The sequence below is a fragment of the Caenorhabditis briggsae genome (assembly GCF_000004555.2).
Source record: "Caenorhabditis briggsae complete genome, chrIV, whole genome shotgun sequence".
Classification (NCBI taxonomy): Eukaryota; Metazoa; Nematoda; class Chromadorea; order Rhabditida; family Rhabditidae; genus Caenorhabditis; species Caenorhabditis briggsae.
The window spans coordinates 13,699,368-13,720,164 of record NC_013487.2 but is presented as its reverse complement, the minus strand read 5'-3'; the positions used below and the strand labels follow the sequence as shown (position 1 = coordinate 13,720,164).

Sequence of the window (20,797 nt, the reverse complement as noted above, 5' to 3'; positions counted from 1 at the left end):
CATTGAAAGGCACCGAAATGTAGACTAGCGAAAGATTTTTTTAAAAACCCAGAAAAAAGGCTATGAATGGAACTAAATGAGATTATGACCGCGATGATGCTCCAACTGGCTCAAGTCCCAGTTGCTCCAGCTCGTAGTCCAGATCCATTGAGCTTCGATCCATCTGGAATTCAATATTTTCAAAAAAATTCAAAACTTCTCAAACCTCATCATCATCAATCAAATCATCATCATCCAAAACGTCTTGAGCAGTTAACGAGATATACTCTCCATCTCCTGTCGAATGAGCAACAATCGGAGCACTCGAATTATCCAGAATCTCTTTGAGCCGTTTCGATTTTTGGAGCATTCTGACGATATAGAACAGTAGAATTCCAATGGAAATCGTGAAAAGGACACAGAATGAATGTTCTAGGCCTTCGAAAACTGGTTCCAGTGCAAAAAGACAGGCTATGGCGCGGCCGACGATCCAAGCAATTAGGAAGTAGGCAAGTTGGACGGTGGCACGCACTTGGAGGAAGATCTGGAAATCCAAAATTAGTAAAAAATCCTGAAAACTACTAATTTCTAGCTCTTTTGGTTACTGTAGTTCCAAAAAGTCCACAAACACCTAAAAAGATCATTTTTGGTAGTTGCCATCGCGAAATTCGTTTTTGTCATAGTGAAATTAGTCTAAAATCGCGAAATAAGCGCTAAACCTCGAAATTCGGTGTTTGTGTACTTTTCCAAGCTACAGTAATCCAAAAGTGGCTTGAAAATTGACATTGTTCTTATCAGATTCGTGTTTTTTGGGAACAATAAATTTGTAGTTCAATTTTTTTTTGAATTGATGAGACTACTGTAGTTCCAAAAGTCCGCAAACACCTCTAAAATAACATTTAGGACAGTTTTCATCGCCAAATCCGTTTTTTTAGAGTAACAAAGCTCAAAATTTCTCAAAAAACGAATGATTGCTCAGCCTTAAAAACCGTACCTCCACAACGAAAAAGAGCGAAACCCAAATGGCAGTCAATCCACAATTTGATACAATATTCCCAAATTGAGAATTCGCTGAAAATAGAAGAACGACTTCTCCGAACACGGTAAGCAGGTAGGAGACAATCACAGCTTCAAGTGTGCCAACTTTGTGTCCTCTGGAAAAAATTAAAATTTGAATTTTTGAGGTTTTTTCAGGATTTTAAAGGAGGTCAGACATGAAATTTTCAAAATTCCAGTTTTTTGATATATGACACAGTACAGTCAGAAAATAACGATGGACATCAAATCATGACTTCCTGTTACTGTAAAAGCGAGAGAACGCGACCGTTCTTCCAAGCGGCGCCCACTCATCGTTTCATAACCGTTTTACCGGCATTAGGCGGAAAGCGCTGTGTGGTGTAGAGGTGAGCACGCTTGTCTATCAGTCGCGCATCGCGGGTTCGACTCCCATCTGTGCGTATTCGTTTTTTTCCGTTTTCATGCGGCGACATCATAGAATGACCGAGTAACGAGAAAAAATCGGGAATAATTGCCAAACAGTGAAGAAATTTAGTCTATTCTAAAAAAAATAAATGCTCGTCAAGTAGCGCGCATTGGGTCGCAATCGCACGATTTTCCGTCAGAATACATGATCTCGCTCCAAGAAAACTCCGCAGACTTTCGTGTCTGGCCTCCTTTAAAGCATACTTGTGGAAAAGATGACCGGCCCACGGGCCGGGCCGGGCCGGGCCATGGCCGGGCTAAGATTTTTCTAAAAGCGGGCCGGAAAAAATTACACATGGCCGGCCCGCTTTTTGAAAATTTTGAAGTTTTAAAGCGAATCATCATTTTTCAAGATGGTTTTTCTTCTTAGTGAATAAAAATCCACACTAGAGGCCGATACTGTCGATAAAAACTGTTTTGAAGTCGTAATTAGAAAAAAAAGTTTTATCCTTGGCTTAATGAAGTTTGATTTTTTTGCTAAAAATTCAATTAATTCGGATGGTTGTATGCATTTGGATTAATATTTGTGCCATTATAAATATTTTGGCACATTCGAAAAATAAAAATTTCGAAAAGTTGTCCTAGGCGGGCCGAACGGGCCGGGCTGGCCCGCGGCCCGGCCATCCACATGTATGCTTTAAAGGGATTTGAGAAAAAAATTTCTGTAAATTTCAAATTTCTAGACCATTTTGTAGGATTCTAAGCCGTCATGAGTTGTCTAGAATGGCCTAAAAGTCCAAAAATCAGATTTCTAGGCCACCAAGTTTTTTTTTCAGCAGAAGATTAGCGAAAGTAGAGCAAAATTGTTTTTAAAAAAATAGTTTTTTTTTAAATTTTTTCTTTGTTTCTATGGGAATTTACATATTTTTCGGTACATTTTCATTGGGTTTTTAATATTTTGAAGATCAAAAACTCACCCAAAAGCCATCACCAACAGTGTGATCACCACAAATACACAGACTAGAATGTGATCAGAACTGGCATTGGGTTGATTCGACGAGTGGAAATGTTTGATTTCTGGAAAGAAAAACGAAAATTTAAGATTACTGTATTTTGATCTCAATTATCTCGATTCCAATTAAAGCTATTAAAAATTTGTCAACTGATAAAATGTAACTGATATTATGATAATCATGCAGAAGCCGAGATAATTGAGCTCAAACTTGGCAGTGTGACGGCCTTTTTATTACAGGTTTTATGGTCCTTATTTTGAGCTCAATTATTTCAGCTCCTACGAGAGATATCAATATTTTGTCAACTGATAAATTATTTATCATATTATCAGCTACATTATATCAGTTGACAGATTTTCGATATCTTTGACAGGAGCCGAGATAATTGAGCTCAATTTTTTTGGTTTTTATCACGGTATTTTTCGCTGAAAAGTTCAGAAAATGATAATTTTGCCTTGAAAACAAATCTCTTACGATGCAAAAATCCAACAATTGTCTGTACAGCGGCTATCAGAATCCTCAGACGCATTCCCAGACCAACAATCGAATCGGATTCTAGCTTTTTGACTTTCGAATCTGGCTTCAATCCACATGGAAGACAGCAGAGGGCATAGGAGATAAAATAGATTATGACACCAAAAGATACAAAAGTTTTGACGAATGAGGAGATGGTTTCTTCAGCAGATGCCACGTTTCCAGTCAAGAAGAGGGAGTCGGAGGGGCAGTTTGCAGGGTATGGAGGGGATACGATGGATTGGGGAGATCTGAAAAGAGATAGGGTTACTGTAGCTGTTTGGATTCGTTTCTTGTTGAAATGTTGAAATTGGTTTGGGTTACTGTGGCTCATTTTTAATTTTGACTTTGTGAATTTTTGAAATCAGAAAATGGAGTTCGGGTTAATGTAGCTATGATAATTTGACAAAAATCTCGTCCATTTTTCTGGAAACTTCTAGAAGCTTCTCAAATATTTTTCGAATTCCCGCCAAAACGTTTTTGAGAAAAATATTGATTTTGCTTCGATGTTCGAAAAATTTCTTGACCTTTTTAGGGTTTTTAACTATTTTCAAAAAAACTTTCTCGATTTTTCCGGTTTCTTTTGTCTGAATGTTGACAGGCTGGTGTTCGGGAAAGTTACTGTAGATTACTGTAGAAAACATTTCCATTTCCAGAAAAAACTACAAGCGCGAAATAAGTTTTCTACAGTAATTTTCGGGAACATTATCCTGTCAAATTTCAGACCGAAAATTCGGAGAAAATCGAAAAGGAATCTTCGAAAATAGCTGAAAACCCTAAAAAGGTCTAGAAATTTCGCAAAAAGTCGAAGAAAAAATTGCGAAAAATCTGACTTTTTTGTCACTTTTGTAGCAATTTTCCGGTATTTCTCAATTTTTCAAAAATTTCTCAGATTTATATGAATTTACATATTTTTCTACACATTTTGAAGTAAAAATTCCCTCCAAAATTGATTTTCAATTTATTTTTTTTTTTCGAAAATCCATCTGATCAAATAGAACTTTTTGCAAGAAAAAAGTCAATTTTTTGGAGTTTTGGATCAAAAAAAAAGAAAAATAGGAAAAAAAAAGGAAGTTTTCAGACCGAAAATGAAGGAATTTTCAGTAGACTTTCAGAATTTTTAAGCAACTTTTCCCGCATTTTCTTAAAATTTCCAAAAATTTTCAGATTTTTTTTTCGAATTGGGAATTTTTTGGTCAAGAAATTCGGCACATTTTCGATTTTTGTTGATTTTTCAACATAATTTTTTTAGAACTTCTACCTGTTTGCGAACCAAAAAAACTCACGGATCCTCTTGCTTCCTCCGTCTCGCTTCTTCTTTGCTATCCCTCGTTTTCACATCTACAGTAATCACTTTTGTAGTCGTCGTTGGCGCTTCTGTAGTCGTCGTCGTGGTCGTTGTAGTTGTAGAAGTCGTTGTTGGAGCTTCTGTGGTCGTCGTCGTCGTTGTAGAGGTTGTAGTAGTCGTAGAAGTACTAGAAGACGTCGTCGTGGCTTCTGAATCCGTGGAATTCGTATTTCCATCAACCACCGGCAGTTTTTTCTCCTCCACTTCTTTCTCTTTTTCAGCGTTCATCTCGGTTTTGGTCTTGGATTTTTCCAGTGTTCCAGTCGCCACTTCGGGTCTGGAATTTGGATTTTTCGAATGATGCTTTAGCTTTTTAAGACAAAAAACAGCGATTTTCAGGCAGAATATGGGAAAAATAAGCTAAAGTTTGAATTTTTTCGGTTAATTTTAAGCCTTTCCAGCGATTTTCAGACCAAAGACCCCACTTTTTCACTGTAGAATCTGCAGTATCATTGATAATTTTCTGTGTAGAATTATCGACAACAGCCACGAAGGGAAGCAGCGTTTTATCAGTTTCCTCTGGGACAGCAGCGGCTCTTTTCAAACGGGATACTGTATTTTGAATGGATCTGGTGACTATGCTCATATCGGCGAGGGAGCTGGTGGCTTCTGAAAATGTGTTTTTTGAGTCTTAAGCAATCAGCAAAAATCAATTTTGGATTTTTTCTTTAAATTTTTCCCTGTAGTTCCAAAAGTCCGCAAATACTGAGAAATGTTATTCCGAATAGTTTTCATTGCTAAATTCGATGGTTTCATGATGTTAAGTGCTGTTTCCAGCTTTTTATTAGGTTTTTTCGAGATTTTCCGGAACAAAATCGGAATTTTTTTCGAATTTTTGAGGTTACTGTAGTTCCAAAAGTACGCAAAAATGTCATTTCTAATAGTTTTCATCGCTAAATTCGAAATTTTCCATTCACAAATTAGTCCAAAATCGCGAAATCTCAATTTTCAAAAATGCAGTGTTTACGTACTTTCTCCAAGCTACAGCAACCCGAAATTGGCTTGAAAATTGACATAAAAACAAAAATTACTCGATTTATTTGCATCTCAATTTTTGAATTTTTCGGACTACTGTAGTTCCAAAAATACAGTGACAGCTTTATTCACAAAATTCGAGTTTTTCCATGGTCCATTAGTATAAAATCGCGAAATCTCGATTTTCGACAATTCGGTGTTTGCGCACTTTTCCAGAAGCTACAGTAACCCGAAATCAATATGAAAATCTTATCAAATTAGGGTATTTGTGAAAATTACTCTCAGAATCTGGAAACAATAAATTTATGGCCAAATTTTCAAAAATTTCGGATTACTGTAGTTCTAAAAGGATGTAAAAGCCGAAAAATGACGTTACGGGTAGTTTTCAATGCCAAATTTCAATGTTTCGCGATTTTAAATGCTTTTTTTGAGCTTTTTTAAAGGTTTTTCAAAATGTTCCTGGAAAAAATCAGTGAAAAAAACTAAAAATAAAAAATTCGGTTTTTTTTCTCGATTTTCTCGAATTTTAACCAAATCTCACCGGAAAACACGCTAGTTTTCACAGACATTGCTAGCAGACCTCCAGCGGAAAATACCAACAGCAAAATAAGCAATTTCCTTGGTTGTTTCCTCCAGAAAGCGAACCAAACGAGAGCTCCACCATACAAGGTGGCTCCGACGAAAAATCCGCGGAGAGCGAACAGAAATGAGAAGCTAAAAGCGAAAAACAGATTGACAAGGAGAGTGAGAAGGGTTGCGAGTAGGAACAGCATCAGATTTGACCGGGAAGCGGTGAGCTTGGCTGGAAATTTGAATTTGGCTGAAATTTTAAATTTTTTCGAAAAACTCACTAGCCCAAGCGCCACAAAACATTCCAATACAAGTCCAAAGACATCCTATCACCTCGTGTCGAACGGAACATATAGATAGGCTGGTCGCAGTGCTTACAAGTCCAGCAATTAGAAAAAGGATCAAAAGAATCAGAAATCGAATTGTTTGATTATCAGCTCTCCCTCGAATTAGTGAAGCATTCTGTCGTTTGTTGGAGGATAACAGGTTGTTCTGGAAGCAAAAATTTATTATTTTTTGGATTTTAAAGGAATTTTTACTCTGTCAAAGACCAAATCCTCATCATCGTCCTCATCGTCATCTGAAACCGACGCCGTCAGCTTTACATCCACGAATTTTTTGTCTGTTGGCGCAGTGTCTCGCTTGGGACTGCGCTCGTGCGAATCCAAGACTAAAAATTTCAATTTTTTAATTTTTCATTTTCAGGTAGACTCACTTCCCAGCTGTGATAAAATATGCGAATCGTCATGAAAACTCATGGACCCGTTTTTCCGCTTTTTCTGTAATTTTCTTCAATTTTCTTCGATTTTCAGAGATTTTCAGTGATATTTTCTAATTTTCCGGAAGCGATTAGTTGGAATTTTCACACAAAAAAGAAAGTCGCACAGTTGAAACGAGTGCCACCGTACTTCTTTCGCTGCGAGACAAAAAAGAGACGTGTTTCCTTCGCGCGCGCTGCGGACGCGTCGCGGTTCCGAATGACGCGCGGTCTCTCGTCTCTTCTCGCCACAGAACTCGTGATTTTCGAAATACATAGTCCTTCCTCAATGATACTTTGGAGGATTTATACTCATTTTTTGTCTTCTTTTTGTGCACAAAACGTGCCTTCTAACACAAAGTTTTAGGTAAAGATGTTGTTGGGAATATAATGATCAAATCAGAAGAAATTGATTATAAAGAGAGAACCCAAGAAAGTAATTTGCAGAGAGGTTGAGATTGAACCAAAAAGAAAGCACTGAAAAATTGTGGAGGTAAAATTGAAATTTCGAAATTTGCTTGTGGAAAGCCTGAACATCTGTTTGGTGGTTGGAAGTGTCTTTATGCTGAAAAAGGTGTCGTTTCGAAGATGAATATCTAAAAATCTGCGTTGCTTCTTTCCCGATAGTTCAGTTGGAATTCGAGTTTTCTAGACCTAGAAGATCCAAATTTGCCGCTTATTTTTTGTTGTTAAGATTGAGATTTTTCCCCAGATGAAAACATGTTTTCGAGTCTTCTCAGGATCAATAAATTTGTGTGAGAGTGTGTAATACGAGGAGACGGCGCGCGCTTCCCTCGCCGCACGATTAGTTGAGTGTTATTTGCGAAGACTCGTCTCCTCTTTCCCTCGCGGTCGGTTTGTGTGTATGACGGGCTGCGATAGTAGTCACTTGAGAATAGCTGCATCCACCAATCTTTCTGTGGTTTTTCATATCGATCCTTTTTCAATACAAAACATTTCAAAAAATCAAAATACAATCTCGAGGAATCACAAAATGGAATGGCAGGAAAAGTCCCGAAATACGAGAACGAAAGTACTGGAATTTCCAGTGGAATTGTGATTTGAAAATTTGAGATTCCAAAAAAAACCCCTAAAAATATTCAGATTTTCAGTTGAGAAAGATTCATAAAAGTAAAGGTTTGTATAGCAAAATTCATTTCTCCCAAACATTTTTCGAATCGCCCGCTTTTATTAATTAATTAAAGACAAATCCAGCCACCATTCCAGACACCTTCAGTACAATTTTTTCAAATTCTTAAACCAAAAATCCTCCCAAACCCCTGCTCGAATTTTTCCAAAAATGGGCGGGGCCAAGCCGACCAATCGGCGACGTTGGTCATCGTACTCGCTCCGCCCAACCGGAAATTGAAAAGAAAAAAGAACCGGAGAAAGCGAAAAAAGAGTGATTGAACGAATATTTGGAAAATTGAAAGGAGGGAAATTTGAATATCTGAAAGAATGAGCAAATTGAGAGAAGGCTAATTATAGAAAAATAGATTTAAAAAAAAATTTAATGTTTTCTGATCCCTAAAAACTTGAAAATTTTCTTTTTATTTTCTTCGATTTCTTCCTATAATTATCATTAAAAATTAGGTCCAGATCATCTAAATTCGCTATTTTAGACACCATGACGGACATCTTATCCCACAATGGAGCCAAAGAAGACTTTGAGGACGGCGAACTTCCAGAAGACGGTGAAATATGCGACGACGATGATGGAGCAGCTCCTCCTAGAGCTCCAACACCTCCAATGGCGGCGGCTCACGTGGCTCCGGCCGCTGAGAAACCTTCTAGAGAGACTCCGCGAGCAGAAAGGGTCCGTCGATTTGAGCAGAATAGTCCTCCGCGTGAACGGGAGCGAGAAAGGGAAAGAGAACGAGATTCGGATCCATTTGGGTCCCATAATGATGCTCCAGATGGCAACGGTAAGTATAGAATTCAAGAGAAAAAAATCGCAAACGACACTCCGCATATGACGGGGTGCGCCTTGTTTAGTGGAAGCGGCTTTTTGGCGGAAAATTCGGTTTTTGAGGGGTAAATTGAGGAGAATTAAACGGTTTTTTTGATGAAAATTTATGGTTTTAAAGTTGTGAAAAATCCGGAAAAAAAACGAAAAAAATTCCAAAAAATCGCTAAAAATTTTTTTTCGAATTTTTCGAAAATTCAAAAACCCCAAAATCGCTCTTTTTCAGAATATTTCGGTGACAAAGACTATCGTAGTGGAGCAGCAGCCAGCTCAGAAGAGGAGCCATTCGCCGACACAGACTACCGAGTGACTCGTCGACGACGTCTATCCCCAGCCCATGACGAAGACTACGATGCAAGAGTGAAACGACCGTTCTTCGGAGCTCGCGGAGGATTCAGAGGTGGATTCAGGAATGGAGTGAAGCCTCGATTCCAGACAGAACATCAAATATGCAAATTCTTCCGTGAGGGTTACTGTAGAGATGGGGACAAGTGTTCGTACTCGCATCAGGCAGAAGACTCGTTGAGACGACCACAATTGTGCAATTTCTATGCGAATAGCTTCTGTAAAAAGGTATTTTGAGAAAACCATTTGAAAAAATTCACCGAAAAGCCTAATTTAAGGGTCTTCAATGTCTGATGCTCCACGGCGAGTTCCCCTGCAAGCAATTCCACAAAAACCAGTGTCACAATGACAATTGCCGTTACTCGCATGTCCCTTTAACCGACTACACTCGACCATTGATAGAGAAACTTTTGGCTGACGACGAGCTTCGACAACAGCCACAACCGACGGTCTACAGACAGAATCCTGTTGCAAATGCCGCTGCTGCAGCAGCAGCAGCTCAGGTTATGGCTCCGAGACGACGTGTGTTGCTTCCAGGAGGTATGTTAGAGCAAAAAATCCAGAACTTTCGGCCGATTTTGAGCCATTTTTGGCCAATCTGTAGCTACAAATTCAAAATTGGCGCCAAATTCAAAAAATCCCATTTCCAGGTCCCAACGGAGCTTCTCCACCACACGCTCCAGTCATCCATGCAGCCATCCCACAGGCCGCCCATCCATCCCAACTTCCACCACCCGCTGTAGTCGTCCCAACGATTCAACGAAACCCAATGCCAACGCATCAACAGCCAGGATACCTCCCACCAGGTCAAGGTGGATACTTCAATGCTCCATCAGTCGTACCCCGCCCAGAACAAGTACAAGGACTGCCACCACCACGAACCATCGAACCACCAAGACTGAGCAATATGGCACCGATGCAGCAGCAGCAGCCACAGATGATGCATCGTGGAATGCATTCGATGATCTGCCACATCTTCAACAACCCGGATTAGTGGTGCCACAAGTGGTTGCTCAGCCGGAGAGAAGAGCCGCATCGCCGCCAGCATTTGATTTAAATGTTAGTTTAAGTTTTAAATACATTTTGGGCTTTTTGAAAAACATCAAATCCTACGACAAAATGCACAAAAATTCAGTTTTCGCGTTTGCGAAATCAGAAAATTTAAAATTCTGTGCATTTTGTCGTCAACTTCGATGTTTCAGCCGAGATGCCCCGGAATTCGAAAATGTGGACTCAAAAAGCGGTAAATTCGAATTTATGTGCATTTTGTCGGAAATTTCGATGTTCCAGTCGAAAAACATTAAATTTGACGACAAAATGCACGAAAGTTCGAATTGCGTGTTCAAAAAAAGCAGGAAATTCAATTTTCCACTTTTTGTCGTCGAATTCGATGTTTCAGCCGAAAAAACATCAAATCCTACGACAATATGCACAGAAATACAATTTTCGCTTTCAAACTAGTCGGAATGCCCGGAAACTTGAAATTTAGACTCAAAAAACGGAAAATTCAAACTAATGTGCATTTTGTCCTTGAGTTTGGCGTTTCAACCGAAAAAAACATCAAATTCTACGACGAAATGGACAGAAATTCGAATAAACTAAATTTCTGTGCATTTTGTCGTTGAATTTGGTGTTTCAGCCAACTGCAAAATGCACAGAAATTCGGAAATTTCGATTCAAAAAGCGGGAAATTCAAATTTTTATCAGTAAAAACAAACTAATTTTTCCAGGAAATGCTCAACAAGCTTGCGAACAGTGGAAAAGTGAAATCGAGCCCAAAACCCGTAGACGACTCGCCAGCCTCTCCCCCACCAATGTTCGGAAACAGCAATCATCGTGTTCCAGTGATACCACAACACGTTCAAGTCATCTGGGGACTCGTACGGGTCCAGAAGGGTTCTCCGTATTCCAGTGTCGAGAATCCGGATAAAATTGCGAATAACGATCCAAGAAGAGCAAAGGCGATTTCGAAACAATTCGATGCTTTTTCCTCGTTGCTGGGTGCCAGTGGGACTGGTGTCGTCTCGGATCCACGTCTTCGTGCTCAGAAGGAGAAGGCAGATGCCGTGGCGAAGACTCAAAAAGACACGAAATCGGCGTTTGGAGCGTCTTGGATGCCAAGAGTGGCTTAGATCCTGTTAAATTTCCCTTTTTACTGTCAAAAATCTTAAAGCTGGTCTTTTTTTTGCTCTTTCTCACTTTTTCATATTGCCTCCTCTTTCGGAAAATTCGTTTAAAAACTACTGGTACTCGTTTTTTTTTGGCATTTTCCCCTCTATTTTCTCCCCCTTTTCCCCAGATCCTCATCCAAAAAATCTTTTTTTTTTGCTTTTTTATTTCCCAGTTTTTTTGCCCCAGAATCATGTGAAAAAAGTTAAATGGCTGTATTTCGATTCTCTTCATTTTTTGCTCAATTCTCTTTTCTTTTTTTTGTGTTTCTTTTATGGTGCAAAATTATTCTTTGATTTTCAAATTCCTTCTTTTTCTGTTTAAATACTTGTCAAGTGATTTAAGGGAAGATGAAGAAAAATAATGAAGAGTTGTGTTATTTACTAATTTTTAATTTTCATTGAAAAAGTCAAATTTGGAAAACTCAGAAATGCAGGAATTCAAAAATCCTCGAAATCGAGAAATTAATTCAAGAATTTAGAAACTGAATGATTTGTAGTTTAAGGCTGTTTTTAAGAAATTTCAGAATCCAAAAATGTACAAAATTCGAAAATTTAAAAATACTGGAATTCAAAAAGTAATAAAGTCTTAGAATTTTGGAATTTGGAAATTTTGAAAAATCCAGAAATTGGAATTTTCGGAAATTTGAAATTTTGAAAATTGAGGAATTCTGAAACTCACGAAACTTGAAACTCAGAATTTCAGGAATATAGAAATTTAGAAATTCGAGAATTCCAACATTTCAGAGTTTTCGAATTTCCGAAATTTTGAATTTCCAGATTTCCAATTTTCAGAATTTCAGTATTTGAGATTTTTTAGAATTTCCAAGTTTTCGAACTTCGGAATTAGTATGCGACCAACTGATTACGGAGCTCAATTTCTTGGTTTTTCTGATAATTCTAGCTTTTATGAAGTATAAGTTTTCACATTTATTTAAAGTTATTTTGGCTTAAAATGAGTGTTTTGGATTAAATAAAAAATGGATTTGCTAGAAAACACACAATGGGTCATGTCAGGACATTTTTTAGCCATTTTGAAGGGGACCTAGAACATTTCATTGCTTTCATTTTCTGTTGTTGTTGTTTATAATCTGTTTCCGGTGTTATCTCGAATTTTTCAACAAATTTTCGAAGAAGGCGGAGATTATCTAATTTTGCGTAAAAATTGCTATTAAAATTGTGAAAAATCAAAATGTGCAGAAATGCATGTAGGTTGACTTAAAAATAAAGAAAAAATTCAAAAAAATTTCCTTCATCGAGAGAAACGCATCGAAAAATACGCTGAAAGCCCTTAGGGACGAGGTTTTTTCTAGGCCGCCCGGTGAGTAAAAGCGCGCGAATTCAAACTTTTGAAATTTTTTCGTTCGTTTTCACTGTTTTTCGGTTTTTTTCAAAAGTTTTCTAGGTTTTTGTCAATTTTTCTTCCAGATACATCGGAAAATTAGAAAAACAGTAAAAACGAGAGATTTACTCACCGGGTTACTCATCACTATCAATAAACCAATAAATAAAACTAGAACAACTTTATTTATCACCTGACAACATCATTCACATAGAAAACGCGATTTCTGAATAAATAGGAAGTGAGCGATGCAAAAATATGGTCAATTATGAAATATGCAGCCAAATACTGTATCCAGAACCATTTCAGGAGTTCCCAAAATCCAGTTTTATATGTGAATTCCATTTCTGGAATCGAGAGAAATAGGGTGAGAGATAGTGTGGATGGAGGAGAGCCGGCTGACAGCAGGAGTGTGGATTTTCTGAAAAAAGTAAACTTTTTGAATTTCCGCCAAATAGTCAATAGAGCGCCCTTACCTTTCCATATTCCATGAAATCGGTGCTTCTGCAATTCTCTTTATCACTGATTGTATCTGATAATGTTGCACATCTTGTCTTCGTTTTTCAATCAATTTGAATTTTTCTCTGGACTTAAATGGAATCGATTGATCTACAGTAAGACGGGCGGTAGTTTGGACTTTTGAAGTTGGAGATGCTAGATGAATTGTGTCGATTAGAAATAGTTCGGCCTGGAAGAAATTGATCATTTTGAAAAGTACCGTAAAACACTGCCAAGTTTGAGCTCAATTATCTCTGTTCCTATAAAAGATATCAAGAAGTGATCAACTGATAAAATGTTCATTATAACTTGAAAAATATTTTATCAGGTGACAACTTTTTGATATCTCTGATAGGAACCGAGATAATTGAGCTCAAAGTGTACTATTGCCATTTCCAATTTTGTTATTTGCATCCTGTATACTTTGAGCTTAACTATCTCATTTCCCATGACAGATATCAAGATTCGGTCAATTAATAAAATGTTAGTGATATCATGATAAAAATTTTATCAATTGACAGATTTTTGATATCTTTTATAGGAACCAAGATAATAGAGCTCGAAATTACAGGTTTTACGATCTTTACTATTAACAATCACCAAATTCTGTGTGTGAGTGTGTCCGTTTGTTCCCGTATCACCTTCCCTAACGAAGTCCAGAATGAACCAAAATTTCCTAAATTTTCACAGATATCCAGAAATAGCAGCTAGATGATGCCCGAATATTTAATCTTGCGAAATTTTGTGTCTGACGTCTTCTAGAGACGTTCTTCAATTTCTACAGCGCAAAAAGCAAATGTTTAGAAAAATATTGAAGAAATATTCACGTCATTTCTGTCTAACCGCCTAAATGTTTTTCTTATCCACGCTATATTTGAGAGAAAGGATTTTGTGAAAATATTCTTTTAGTATGGGTTTTAAAGATTTGAAAGGAAGAAAAAATTCTGAAACAGTGGAAAGGAAAGAAAATAAAAGGGAAAAAAGAAAGAAACAAAATGGGAGGGAAAATGACAGCGCCCTTTCTGATCATTCGATTTTTCAGAATTCAGAAAATTTTTTAGAATTTCCGAATTTATTTTTATATCTTTCAAATTTCGGAATATATAAATTTCTGAGATCTGATTCACCGGATATGCCAAAAAATTTCAAAGTTTCAGATTTTCCCACATTTCTGGTTTTCAATTTTCTGAATGTCTAAATTTTCGAAATTTAGAGTTTTCGAATTCTGAAATCTACATTTCCGATTTCCCGAAGTTCCAAAAACTTTTCGACAAGACTGTGTTTCGAAAAGTTGAATTTCTGAATTTCTAATTTTTCAGGTTCTCAAATTCTCGATTCTATTCTTCGATTCTTTTTCGAAATTCTATAAATTTTGCGAACAGGGCCGTTTCAGGCCAGCCCCTTTAGTAAGTATGCAAAAATCGGAATTGTCCGATTCCTTAAAATCTGATATACCAAAATTTGGGTATTTGAGACATAAAGACTGAAACACTTTTCTAGATTTCAAAATTAATGTTTTCCTACATCTGATTTTTTAAAATTTACTAATCTCTCAACTTGCGAGTGTCTTACTTTTTCAATTTCCGGATTTTCTTACTTCTGACTTTCCGAATTCTAGGAATACAAAATAACCAAAATATCGAATTTCGAAATTTCCTAATAGACCATGAAAAAATAGTCCCTGGAAAAATGACAAAACTTGTCTATAAAACAACGGGTACTGTAAGCGGGAGCCAGGAGGCTCAACCCGGAGGGGCATAAAGCTTAGTAAACCTAACTTTTAGTTATCCAAAACTTCAGGAAGCCGGGAGTTAACATACTCCGGATTTCAGAACATAAAAAATCTTTTTTCAGTAGTTTGGAAATTTTGAAAATTTGGGAAATCAAATATTCCTCAAAGAAAATTGATAGTATGCAAAACTTTCGCAAATTTTGGCGAATTCGGAAACTCGAAAATTTTTAAATTAGAAATTAAATTGTAAGGTACAGTAAGCGGAAGCCAGGAGGTTGAGCCTCCGACTGGGGCGTAAACCGACTGGTAGATTTAAAAAAAAATTAAAATTTGAAAAAACTCACATCAACAATTGAGTGATAATCCAATTTCATTTTTAATGAAAATGCATAGATAAGCGTGTTAATTGACACATTTTGAGTCGTCATTTGAAAATCGATATGCAAGTTTTGATTGGATTTTTGGAATGATGGGATATTCTGGAATCAAATTTTTACGAAGATTCAAGTTCCATAACTTTGAGCCAGTTTCTCTCGGTTACTTTTAAAAATATCGAAAAAGTGTCAACCGATAAAATGTTTATCATAATATCACAAACATTTTATCAGTTGACACATTTTTGATATCTCTTATAGAAATCGAGATAATTGAGCTTAAACTTGGGGAGTATATTTTCTTACATTTTCATTATCATTCACTTCTTCGAAATGGTGTAAAATTTGAGAAGTGGAGAATTGCTCAGCAGAAGCTGCCGCATTTAAAACTGGATATGAAGAGGAGATTATCGATTTTTGGTGACCTGAAAATTAATTCAAACATTAGAAAAATCGAAAATTCAGAAATTCAGATATTCTTTGATTCGAGAATTCTGAAATTGTAAAACTCAGAAGTTCTAAAATTTTCAAATTCAAAACCTACCGTAACCGTAAACTATAAAATCGCCAGTCACCGAAACACTTGGAACCTCTCGAAATGTGTTTGTCTTTTTCCAGAGACCCTGAAAATGGACTACCGTAACCCATTAAAAATGCGCTTGCAAAACTCACATCAGTTAAAAAAATCATAAGAATCGGTAGAAAATAGCGAAAAATGTTGACCAGTTTTATATAAAATGCAGCCCAACTGCATTCAGCAGAGCGATAGGAACGGTAGACAGGCTGAAAAATATTTTTAACTGTTTCAAAAATTATTTAAAGGGTTCAAAAAAATTAACTATTGTTAGACGAAGCATAATCTTAAAAATGAATTCCAAAAATTGAAAAAAAAACATTTTTAAACATAAAGTTTCAGCTAAATCAGCATTCATCAAAGTTCTAAAATTTCAAAAGTTCAAAAGTTCAGAAATTCAGGATCTCACTCACCCATAAATTCTCAAAACTTCAAACTCAAAAAAAATTGCTGTTTCAAAAATTGTTTTTTTTAATTAAAGGAGGCCAGACACCAAAAAAAGTTTTCCTGATTTTTTGCATAGAGAACCCCCATGAGGGGTTGAACTCATGACAGGCAGCTCGGGGGTACAGCGCCGCTACCGGCTGAGCTACGGGGGCGCGAAGGCGCCTGACGGCCGATGGTCTACATAAGCGCGGCGCGATTTCGTCCCCCCGACCTGTCCCCCGAAATTTTTGCTGTCTCGCCTCTTTTAAAATTTTTTTTCTCATTATTAGACGATACATTGAAATGTATGCGATATTTCAAAATTTCAAAAAATTTTCTTTTTCAACTTTTTCATAAATTTTCAGCTCAAACTGTAAAATCATAAAAAATTTCTTTTTGAAATTTTAAAATTTACTGTTTCAATTTAAATTTTAAAAAATGAATTTGAAAACAAATCAATGCGGTGTTCAACGGTACAGCTATAATAATTCAAATTTTATAATTCGAAAATTCGCAAAAAACGTATTTCTTACCTCCCGAAAAATTTCGATATGCGGCATTGTTTCCTTTTTTTTTCAAATCATTTGTTATTCAAATTTAGAAATTTCGGTGCCGTGTAGATGACTGCCTGCAAAAAAAAATCGTTCTAAAAGTTTCAGAATTTTCAAAATTTCCTTTAAAAATAACTCCTAAAAATTTTAAAATGCTCAAAAAATGGTTCTGTAACAATTTTTCAGTTTTATAAACTCCCAACAAAAAAAACTAACCTGAAAAACACAAAGCCAAGTGATAATAACCAATAGCAGGGAGAGATAGTGTACGGCGTTGCGCTGAGCAATCCCAGGAGGCATAATAAGAAAAACGAAGGGAGGAAGGGGGGTCCTGGAGAACATATTCATTTGGTTGTCATGGAGATTTTAGAGTGCATAGAGGGAGCGAAGAGACGCAGAGGGGGAGCAGGAAAATAGTGAGAGAGAGAGAGAGAGAGCCTTGAAATTGCGTGTTGCTCCGCGAGAATGACTTGTGAAACAGGAGCATATCCGTTTGGCGGTTTGTCCGGATGTCCAGACTACTTGAATTATCACAATTGACAAGAATGTGAACATTTTTTGTCGAGAAAACAAATTTTCCAAACTAGTTATGGTATGAAGTTTGTCTGGAACAGTAATTTTTGATTTCAAGAAATTGAATTTTTCACATTTTTCAATTTAGCATCGCCCAAAATAAACAATTCCTGTTCTCGAATGTTGTTTCTGGTTTCTTTAAATTAGAGAGTTTCTGATTCTTTTTTTAGATCTATTATTTTTAGTGAGTTCCTATGCAATGAATATTTCCAATACTGATACGGTATGAGATTTGTCTGAAACAGTAATTTTCATCTTTCTTTTAAGATAAATCTCGGCCGATTTTTGAGAACCCAAACCACACAATCAGATTTTTTATCTTGAAATCTCCGAAATAGAAAAACCTAGATAATGACGTCAATTTCATTGAAATAGGGTTTCAAAAAAAATTATTAGAAATACAAATATTTTCGGTTTCAGATAAACTGAAGAGAGTTTGCAAAGAAGCTATTAGAACGCGCGGGTTACTACATTTGAGACAAGTCAAAAAATGAAGACAATTGATTATTCTCATACTTTTTCGAAGAGTGATTTTCCAAAGATTTTTTTTCCAAAATTTCAAAAATTCGATTAAAATTTTGATTTCGAAGAAGACTCAAGTGAAAATTCTACTTTAATTTTCTGATTTTTAAAACCAAGATTTTGAAACAGTGAAAAAAATTGAATAACTGAATCAAAAAATTTCAGTTTGTTCAAAGTTCAACATTAAAACATTTGTGAAAATTACAAAAAAAAACTAAACATTTGAAAACTTTTCAGAACAATGTTACACTTGCACAATCGATACATCATCAATGTTGAAACGAATTTAAAATTCTAGCCATAGATTTTGACTTTCAGATGTTTTTTTTATATTTTGCTTCTAGTTCTATTACTTTCAGCTATAAATGTCCGCGGAAGAACAATATTACAAGAGCTGCTATAGTATGATATCTGCCTGAAACAGTAATTTTTAAATGTATCCTCATAAGATTTATCTCTTTCAAGATAAATCTTGCCCGATTTTCAAGATAAATCTTGCCCGATTTTCAAGATAAATCTTGCCCGAGCGTTCAAGATTGAGAATCAGATTTTTGATCTCGTAAACCCCAGCAATAGGAAGTCATGTCTCCTACAGTTTTTTAGCAATCAGATGCAGACAAGAAAAAAGTAGAGAAACAAGAGTGAATTGATGAGAAAATTAGATAATGACGTCAATTTCATTGGAAAAGGATTTCAAAAATTGGAGAGAAAATAGGACTAGAAATGTAGAGGTTTTTGATTTTGGATCTGCAGAAATACCGCGAAAATGTTAGATTCCTTGATGGTTGTTGTTTAGGAAGGTTTTCGAAACAGTAATTATATGTATGCAAATAGTTTGAGTTTCTAAAAGTTAAAATATATAGATTTTCAGATTTGATATGGGAAACGGGAAAGTAAATGCTTGAAAAATCTCGGTATTTAAGATTTTAAAAGTCAACTAAAATTATTAGTGATAAAGTTTAAACGATTCACAGTTAATAACATATGTGTACACCATGAACATTAACTGAATTGAAATTTCGAACTTTTAAATAATTTCTGAAACATAAATTATTTGTTTTTCTACTACTGAAGATATCAAATAAATTTCTTTAAGAAGTGAGATAAACAACACACAGAAGTTTCCCACCATATTTTGCAAAAAATTAATTATTTTTAGCTCTTGAATCTTGTTTTTGACTTCTTTGAATGAGAGTTTTCGACTATTTCCTCTCACTGATTTATTTTTTGCTGTTAAACCTGTAATAATGTCGTCAGTTTCATTGAAATAAGATTTGCGAAATATTGAAAATTGGATTAAACATAATACTAGAAATAATGCGATTTTTGAATTTGGATCCGAAAATATGGAAGTAATAGCTCAAAATTTGAAAATCAGAACTAAAGTTTTGAAATATGAAATTTTTTGAACTTCTGAAGTTTCAAAACATATCTCTCAAATTGGATTTTCTCAGCTTCTCAACTTCCGTATTTCTACACAGAAGTCTCGAATTTTCGATATTTCGAAAATTCGGAAACTCAAACACTCATAATTTCGAAAAGAAGGGAATTCGAAGACTGGGAAACTTAAAAATTTGAAATTCTGAGTTTCCTGGCAATTAGAAAACGACAAATCCGTGGAGAGGGACAATATTTTGAGAGATGCTGTATGATATCTGACTGAAACGGTAATTTTTAATTTATTCTTTTCTTTCTTTTGAGATATATCTCGACTGATTTTTGAGAATTCAAGAGTTGTTTTGAAAATGTTTTAAAAAATTTATTTTCAAAATTCAAAATTGATTGAAAATTTGTTTCTTTTTCTTTTAACAGATTAAGTAACTGAAGATCTCTCAACGATTGCTTTACTGTATTAAAATCGAATAGATTTTTGAAGTAAATAGTTTGAAACAGAAAAAAATATGAAAAATTAAATGGAAAATCCTTGCTTTTTCAATCGAATTTCAAAACTAGGTTTTGGACTGCTCATTTTTTCTACAAAATTGTATTAAAATATACATAATGAATTGAGAACTTTTCAAAAAAGCGATACATCAATGTTAAAACAACAGTAAGCATAACTTTTATAATCAGATATTGCGTTATTTTTTTGTAAATTATTCCAACAGTATATAAAATTTGCAGAACTGGTACGGTATGATATTTATCTGAAACAGTAACTTTAAATTCATTTTTCTTTTTTTTTTGAGATAAATCTCGACCGATTTTAAAAAATATTGAAATTTAGATAGAAAATTCGACCGGCATACAGAAGATTTGGATTTAGGATCTGCTAATATCGCAGTAATATTGGATTCGTTGTTGAATATTTTTAAAAAAAATGTTTGAAACAGCAATTATATGAAAATAGTGGAACACTGATGGAAACTCGCTTTTCTGAAAATCAAAAAATGCGAACTTGCATATGGCGTATGGAAAACAGGGAATGAGGTTTGAAATACTTCAAGGAAGTACTTTTAGTTCCAAAAATATCTGTTTCAAAAGTGTCAGAAGTTAGTTCTTTTAAAGGTGGGGGGACAGGAGATTTTTCGGAGTTTTTTTGGAGTTAGGGTATGCATTCTACCGTGACGGTGTACAACGCTTAATGTCACTCTGCGTACATCGGTCGTCCTCGCCCTTATGTATGTATCCGCGCGTCTGTCGCAGTTTCGCCCGCGTGGCTCAGTCTGTAGCGACGGCCGCACCCTCAATCTTCGCCCCCACAAGTTCAACTCCTCGAGGGACATATTAAAACGGAATTTCGAGAACGTTATTTTTTCTTCATGTCTCCCCACCTTTAAATTTCTGAAAGTAGTGACAAATCTTTCTTTGAAAAATTAAAAGTACTGAAAACGGAGCCCAGGAGGTTCAGCCCCGAAGGACCGTAAATCAACAACAAATAAAATCCATAATTTTGCAACTTTGACCAAATGTATCTCGATTCCTGTAAACGATATTCAAAAATTTCAAAAATGGGAATGTTTGTCTAGGTCTCAGAAACATTTAATCAGTTAAACATTTTTCGGTATTTAGAACAGGAAGCGAGATAATTAGGTGTGAAGAATCATCTATTTAAGGACTTTAACAGATTTCAAAAGTGAAAATTCAGCAGTTATTTAAAAGTTTAGAAAAAATTAAATTCTAGAACTACGTGAATTGGCTTAGAAACC

The 20,797-nt window shown here is 35.7% G+C and overlaps 3 protein-coding genes across 3 annotated transcripts; 1 reads left to right on the top strand and 2 right to left on the bottom strand.

Moving 5' to 3' along the window:
• Positions 1-82: 82 nt before the first annotated feature.
• On the bottom strand, positions 83-6,578 carry CBG18472 (the record flags this gene model as incomplete). Its single annotated transcript, XM_045236150.1, has 11 exons — positions 83-163; positions 206-523; positions 974-1,133; positions 2,379-2,478; positions 2,889-3,178; positions 4,214-4,552; positions 4,701-4,884; positions 5,792-6,052; positions 6,102-6,312; positions 6,360-6,490; positions 6,536-6,578. 11 exons carry the CDS (start codon positions 6,576-6,578, stop codon positions 83-85), a joined length of 2,118 nt encoding a protein of 705 aa, XP_045096492.1.
• A 1,626-nt stretch (positions 6,579-8,204) lies between these two features.
• Positions 8,205-11,020, top strand: CBG18471 (the record flags this gene model as incomplete). Its single annotated transcript, XM_045236149.1, has 5 exons — positions 8,205-8,502; positions 8,770-9,116; positions 9,167-9,459; positions 9,539-9,947; positions 10,619-11,020. 5 exons carry the CDS (start codon positions 8,205-8,207, stop codon positions 11,018-11,020), a joined length of 1,749 nt encoding a protein of 582 aa, XP_045096491.1.
• Positions 11,021-12,587: 1,567 nt separating this feature from the next.
• Positions 12,588-16,110, bottom strand: CBG18470 (the record flags this gene model as incomplete). The annotated part of the gene is made up of 7 exons (XM_002634570.2): positions 12,588-12,819; positions 12,875-13,086; positions 14,973-15,107; positions 15,309-15,427; positions 15,547-15,625; positions 15,675-15,785; positions 16,105-16,110. 7 exons carry the CDS (start codon positions 16,108-16,110, stop codon positions 12,588-12,590), a joined length of 894 nt encoding a protein of 297 aa, XP_002634616.2.
• Between the last annotated feature and the right edge of the window lie 4,687 nt (positions 16,111-20,797).